At 42.1% G+C, this 7406-nt stretch overlaps 1 protein-coding gene across 8 annotated transcripts in view; it reads right to left on the bottom strand.

The window, feature by feature from the left end:
- LOC101846722 (protein C8orf37 homolog) overlaps window positions 1-7342 on the bottom strand; it is a 20101-nt gene extending 12759 nt beyond the window's left edge. For 2 of the 8 annotated variants that reach the window (XM_005093210.3, XM_005093214.3), the window contains exon 1: window positions 6993-7218. Coding sequence is in view for 1 of the 8 variants with exons in the window: in XM_035968443.1 (XP_035824336.1) it covers window positions 2957-3625 (669 nt within the window). In the remaining 7 variants the exon portion in view is untranslated. The other 6 variants (XM_005093207.3, XM_013079690.2, XM_005093206.3 and 3 more) reach the window with 5 other exon arrangements.
- Between the last annotated feature and the right edge of the window lie 64 nt (window positions 7343-7406).

The following is a 7406-nucleotide window of genomic DNA, read 5'->3' as shown; positions in this document are numbered from 1 at the left end:
AGAGAGAGAGAGAGAGAGAGAGAGAGAGAGAGGGGGGCACCGAGAGAGAGAGTGAGAGAGAGAGTGAGAGAGAAAGAGAAAGAGAGAGAGAGAGAAAGAGATAGAGAGAGAGAGAGTCTGGAGATTGTTTAAAGACCTTTTCCTTGGTAGGAGATAGGGAGGGAGGGGGAAGTGGATTTTTGGGGGAGAGAATGGGGTCGAGGAGAGATGAGAGAAGAGGTTTTAGTATAAACTCGATACATACCTCACATTGTATACAGCGAGCATCCTCGGTTCACCGATGCAAACCCCGTAGGGATAGGCGACTGTCTTTTACTGTCTTTTTCCCCAGGTTCAGCATTATATTATGGATGATGTAGCCATTTATTCTATTTTTAAAAATTATTATTTATTTTTAAAACAAATTTGATTTGCATTCTGCTAGCTATATGTTCAAGAAACATTTTTTTTACTGCAAAATCCGCGTTTAATAAATAATTTGCACTTTGTATTACTGTGTGTGTGGGTTTGTTGTTGTTGTTTTTATTTTTGTTCTTGTTCTTGCTTCCTTTATTTACTTTTTTCTCAACTATTCAGAGTTAATGTCTTCCATAACTCTCTCTCACAAACTCTCTATATATATCTCTCTCTCTTATAAAACCTCTCTCCCTCACTCTCTATCTCTCTCTGTTTCAGCTATACAGAGTTAATGCCCACCTTAACTCTCTCTCACTGTCTGTCTCTTACAAACTCTCTGTATTTCCCTCTCTCCCTCACTCTCTATCTCTCTCTTACAAACATTCTCTGTCTCCATCTCTTCTCTCTAGCTCTTATAAAACCTCTCTTTAGCCTTGATCCTTCATAGATGTATCACAGTTTCAGTTAGTTTCCGGCAGGTTTAGGAAAAAGAAGCACGTACCGAACCACTTATATTAATTGCACAAGAGGGGGGAGGGGGTTCAGGGGTGGCTCTCCCCTCCCCTCCTGACAAACCTTTAATGAACCGAATATCAAGATTAGACTTATCTTGATCTTCCGCCACGGTTCTTCATTGAGAGAGATTATTAAAAAGTGGGGAAAATCACGGCAATTGTGCCAATCCGCTGGTCCGGTATTCTTTAATCTTACCAGAGAGTCTGTATACTAGCTTAGCGAGAGAGGAAAGCGAGGCGGGCAGTCCGTGACAACAATGCTAGCGGATGCGAGATCGTGGCGCGGTAACCTACTTTCAAAGTAAGAAGGTAAACAACACCGCGTGCGCAGGGTGTGGGCCAGTGCTAGATGAACTGTACTGTTAAGTCAGCAAAGACATTTACAGGTTCGGGTCTCACAATTCAACACATCGTCATCACAGCGTCCTCTCGTCTTGACTTGGAATAAAGGGGTCTTTACAAAATTTGGGGCCCCAAGTTGTAAATCTCCGCCCTCCCACACTTACATTTCCTGCTCCATGGGATTCTGAGCCACATTGGATACCCCGAAAGTGTAATAGATGACCATGATGCCTCCGATTTGAACAAGTGAACTCCTTTTAGCGCTCTAGTGACCCCTTTTTGTAACAGTTGGCCTATTGATGCTTTGCTGGGAAGCGGCATTCAGGATATATATTCTGATGTTTATATATGTGCCCTAGCTGACCCTCTTTGTTATAGCCCGACAACTCGTATTTTTACTATTATCAACATCATTGAGACTAGTCCCCTAACCCCGTTTCAAGTATAACAATAAAGACCTGGGTCACGTTGAACATGATTCAAAGTATTCATTAGTTAAGCAATTACAAGCAGAACAACACAGCAACAAAAGTAACTTTACCTACATAAATGAAATCCATTCAATACTGGGACTGCAAGTTTTTATCTTCCCTACTGATGCTGAAATGTGGCAGTTTTTCTTTCAGATGACTTCTTTGAATTGGTCCCTGCATATTCTCGATAGGTGGTTCTGATGAGAAAATGAAGTCTAATGTTCACAAACAGGTTTATGGCCAGGAAGTGGACCTCACAAGGGTTGTCGCTTGCACACTGAAGTGCAATCCCCTCAGTCGATGACATGACCTTGCGAATGAGACTTACTCTTAGGCCAGAGACGTGCAGTTGTACAGAAGCATTTTCCTGAAATGTTGTCTCTGCCACTGCCAGGGCTTGATGCAAGGCATCAGAGGGTGCGTGTAGGCCGGTCGTTTGGGTCTTGTCGTGATTCTTTTCACACAGAAAAATGTGCAGCATTGTCCGGCATTTTCTCCTGTGTCAGCATCTTCTGGCAGAAGGGACATACACTTTGGTACAATTTAGAAGCAACATGTATGCCAGAATGTTGTCCTCTGCTGTTGAAATCACTAGTGATTCAGGTACTTTGGCTGTCAGGAATTTCCTGATTGGTTTTGGAACATCCATCTGTAGCCGACTTCTAATAGAGTTATAGCCCCTTTCCGGCACGAGAATTTCAAAACTAAAGAGAAATGTATTTAGATCATCCTTACAGTTTTTAGTGTCTCCGGTGATAGCACAGCATCAACTATTGTCTTCCTAATTGCCAGAAGGAATTCTATTGGATCTGGGTAGACCCTGTGTCCACCTTTGCCATGTATCACTGAAAACATATTCTCAAGACTGTCTTGATTCAGGCGGCTTGTCAGGAGGAATTTGAAACCACAGTCCTCTTTCAGGTGTTGCCAAAGCTGTATCAAACTCTCTATGGAGAGTTTCCATCCTTCAAGGCAGGGTAGGGTTTTCGTTTTGTTTTTGCAAACAATGTTGCCCAACCACGCTTGCGTGTCTCGCACAAAAGCTTCATGCCGCGAATTTGCCGTGATAGTGTGGCCTATGGTGCTCTTACTGTTGAGGCGTCTACTGTTGAAGCAATTGAACAACTGATCAAATTGCTCAACAAACTCTGCCGTTGGTATTGCGTCAGATGGCAACGCCCCAAGAGACACCATTGTTGAAATCCCCGCCGCGATAGTGTGGCTGAGAACCTACACTGCCAGACTCACACGTAGATGTGCAAACGCTGACATGGAGATATGCCGCTTGGTAAGTTTGGGTGCCATGCATATTGGGAGGGTAGAGTCCATGTCATAGAATTTGTCAAAGAACTGCCAAGAGACGATCCGATCATTGAAAAGAAACCTGTTCCTCTTTAAGTTATTGCGAATGTTTTTTATCAGATGTGGGGGATCGAACATGGCAAAAATTTTGAGACCCTCTAAATGGAAGAAAGGCTGAGCTGTTGTAACCCCTAACCTTTTCATTATTGACCTATTGTTTGTCCCTTGATCACAAATGACTATTTTTGGAGTGAGGCCTATTTGTTTGATGTTGTGAATGACTGACTGGAGGATTGCTGATTTTGTTGGACCACGGGACAGCACGTCCGGGATTGGTTGTTTCCAATTTGTGGACAAACCTCGCACCATGAATACAAGAGTATGGTCAGCATGAAGTTTGGAACCTCCAGTTGCACCGAAGTCCTCAAAACCTTCAACTTCGTCGTTGGTTTGGTCATATTTGATGCCATGTTTCAGTGACATTTCCTCAAACACAATGGCACACATTTTCTCTTGAGTGCTCATCTGCATCTCCTTAATCCTGAACAAACGCATGATGCTTTCACAGATCCCTGAGCGGATGTTAATATTGTGCATGGCTAAAGAAAGGGTGCGTGGGGTTGGTAGATGGAAGATTTTTTAAAGTAAACTATATGCTTTTTTGCTGGCATGGTACAGCAACAGAGCAAAGCTTTTCTCTTGAAATGTCCATCTTCGTGCCTTGCTTCCAATGTTGGAAACTCAGATTTGAGTTATTACAAACTTCAATGCTCTCTCGGGCAAATAATGGCTTAGAAGTTCCTTCAAATTTTCTAAAGTGTCATCAGTTGATGAGGTGGTGGTAGCAGTGATAGCGTTTTGTTTAGCTTTGTTGGATAACTTTAACCTTTTCCTCATTCGCCACGTTTTCATTCTTTCTGCTTTAAGTTTTCTTTTTAGCGTGCACTCTCTTTGTTCCTGTTTATGACTAGTGGAAGAGCAAGGAACGTTGGAGTTGAAGTCATTGGAGTGGGGTGGTGTGGATGGCGGTGATTGTTCCTGGGTTTCAGGCAGTGGTCGTGATTTAGGACCTGGCCGAGATGGTATGAGTTTAGGAGGATTTGGAACGTTGAAAACTGTAGGAATGGCACACCTTCAAAGGCCTTGTCGTTTTGTCGCTGTTTTATCAAAGTAACAACTTACGAAATGTTCAGAGCACAAATAATTGTTCTTGCTGAGATGAGATGCTGGTTTACCCTCTAGGTCCTGTCTCCTGGTGTTCACCACCCATTGTTTACATCTGAATGAGGTATCAATATAACAACTGTAAATGCAAAGTGCCCAATATACAAATAAAAATACAATGGCTATGAATTATTAAGTCAAAGATCGTAATACATCCATTTTCAATGTGACAAGCACCATAGTACCGGAATATCATGAATAAGTCAACAAACAAAATCCTCTTCAGTTATATTGGGCATTGCTCAGCTGATATTTCTCCATCTATTACTATTAGTTGTTGGTTTTAAAAAAATAACAAACAAATGTTTATGAAATGTTTGTACAATTGTGCATTATCTTTGTATCTGTTTTTTGTGGTTTATTTAATCACATGCTTTCAAATGAATTGTCATACTTAAACACACATTAAAACAAAAATGCCAGTATAAGAAATGGGCAAAAGTGGGAAAGGGGGTAGATTATAATAATAATTTTGTAAAAATCTGTAAACAAAGAGCAAAAAGGCTGATATGAATTATTTCTGGTCAGTTTGCTATGTCTATGGCTCGGTTAGGCTCTTAATTATTTCCTGGCCGAGTGATGGTTAGTGGTCCCTCTTTATTACTAGTAAGAACAAATTGAGTTTAAATCTAAATAAACAATAGTTCAAATAAAGAATTGAAAGCACAATATAATTCTTACCTTGCAGGATCAGAGGGAAATCTAAAAAATCAAAGGTCGGGCCGTTTATTCTTAGAATTTGTACAGTTTACAGCAGAGCACCACTTACAATGCGTCTTTTTCACAACCATTGTTGAACAGAATGATTCGTGTTTACCGTCTTACTTAGGCGTTGCTATGCGCAAAGCCTGATACGCGCATCCCGCATCGCTTTCCCCTCTCGGAAATTCTAAGCTCTCTGATCTTACCTAGAAGAACAAGTACAAGAAAAAATACCAACTTTGTACACAAATATGAAATAAAGTACAAGTAGGCCTACAATTGTAACAATTAAAGAGCTAGATCTAGAATCTAGATCTAAAAATCTGGATCTAGATCTAGACCTCTTAAGTAGATTCTAGATTATTTAGGTTTAGAAAACTTCTACAAAAAGAAAATTGGGCACTAGTCGAGTTGTGATGTCCCGGCTCAGGGGGCGACCATTTTGGCAAAATCAGTTAGGGAATCTCCACATTGGGCGCATCTTCGGCAGTTCCCAACCCACTAATTTGAGCCTTGATCTAGATCTATTATAAGCTATGTTTGATGCTTGGCGAGCGAGAGATATAAAACCTAACTGAACTGCAAAACATCAAATTATGATAAAGCTAACCCCCCCCCCCCCCTCTCTATTTTTTATTAAGTCACGGGGCCTGAAACCCCCCTTGCCTACTCTTGGTTGGATTATACTTTAGTGGTCGGCCCGTGATTACTATGCATGCCTAGCCTAACTACATACTCATAGTACTCTGCGTGCGGACAAAAGGTAGTTCCGCGGGCGACTTCACGCACGCACAACGCAAGCCAGCGGCGACTGGCGAGGCGAGGTGAGCGAGAGGTGGTGGTTGAGGGTGAGCAGGGGAATTAACTTTGGTGGACCACCGCGTATCATACCAACAGAGGCGAGGGGGGGGGTGGGGTTCAGGGGGGCTTGCCCCCCTGTAAACTATAATAAAGAAAACACACAAATGCAAAACAATAACATGAGCGGACAGTCGTGTTTACATATCAATGTAACAACAGTGGGGGAGGGGGGGGGGTTTCAGGGGGGCTAGCCCCCTGGCAACAATAATTTTAAGATACACACACACACACACACACACACATACAATAACATGAGCGGACAATCGGGGTAGATACTTGCCAAGTCGCGAGCAGGGCCGAGGGGGTTGCAATTATGCAAATGAGCTCTCGTGCCCATCTCTCGCCCTCCATTGTACTTTGCCGGACCAGCAGAGTCGCGAGCAAAGAAGAATAGTGTACCACGATAGACCAATTAGCCTCAAGGTGTCAGGGTCGTGGGTCAAAGGGCACAGTGGCATGGTCGTGATGACTGAAAAACCGGGTACAAGACGTCAGTCAATTGTTGGCAGTCGAGGGGTGAGGACGTAGAAAACTGAGTTGGAGTTTGGAGAGTGAGCAGGAGAGCTCGGGAAGGAAGAATAGCGGGCCACTAGGCACCAGGGGCGCCATAGCGAAAGTAGTTCCGACCGGTGGTCCGGTAAAGTACAATCTTACCCTCTTTTTCTTTGTCTCTGTCTTTCTTCCTCTCCACCTATTTTCCACTCTATCTTTCTCTCGTTCCCTTCTGCCAACTGGGGCATGTCATATACATTTTGCTAGCACTTCCCCCTGCTCTCTCTCTCGCTCTCTCTCTCTCTCTCTCACACACACACACACTACCGTGTCTGGGTGCTGAAATTTTCCGAAATCACAAAAGAGTCCCCCTACCGGGTCTGTATACTTCGTGACTTTGTTCCCGGTTACCGGGTCTGTATACACTTCGATTCAGAATGGTGATAAAAATAGCCTCAACTCAAATAGGTTTGGCAGGCGCTCAGTTCAGTGTTTTTACTCGACTTCCGTTTTTGTTTCCGATTTTGTGTATAAATGTCTATGGAGTTAGGCCGGGACCACTTCTCCCGAAGAGTGCCAAAAGGACCTTACTTGCAAGCTCTAATTAACTAGATCTAGATCTAGATCTAGATCTAGATCTATATCTAGATATCTAGATCTAGATCTAGATCTAATTACTAATTACTCTAATTAATTTGAAGATTTTCCGCGCTTTCGCTTCTCTAAATTTTCAGCATTGTTGACCACAAAGTATACTTTGTTTTTCCTGCCGTCAGGCAAAAGGTTGATGTAAGCTGTGTGGGTGTCTTGGAGTATTTTGAAAATATTTTTCACATGAAGGAAATTTTAACTTCAGCTTGTTTACTATCACTATGCGCCATGTTTTAAGTTCCATTTCATATTTTTTATAGATAAGTGGAGCGAATCAGTAGAAAACAATTAAAATCTTTCAGAAGATATTGAGGAAGCAATAATTTTATGACTTTGGGGTTAAATAAAATATTTTTGTTGTCTTTAATTGATAAATATTGATTCAATATAATGTAATAAATCTTAGAATAGAATCGTACACAATATTGGTTTTGTCCTTTTTGGTGTT

The sequence above is a fragment of the Aplysia californica genome, unplaced genomic scaffold (genome assembly GCF_000002075.1).
Source record: "Aplysia californica isolate F4 #8 unplaced genomic scaffold, AplCal3.0 scaffold00060, whole genome shotgun sequence".
In the NCBI taxonomy this organism is placed as follows: Eukaryota; Metazoa; Mollusca; class Gastropoda; order Aplysiida; family Aplysiidae; genus Aplysia; species Aplysia californica.
The sequence above is the reverse complement of the archived record's forward strand: the minus strand, read 5'-3'. Positions and strand labels throughout refer to the sequence as shown.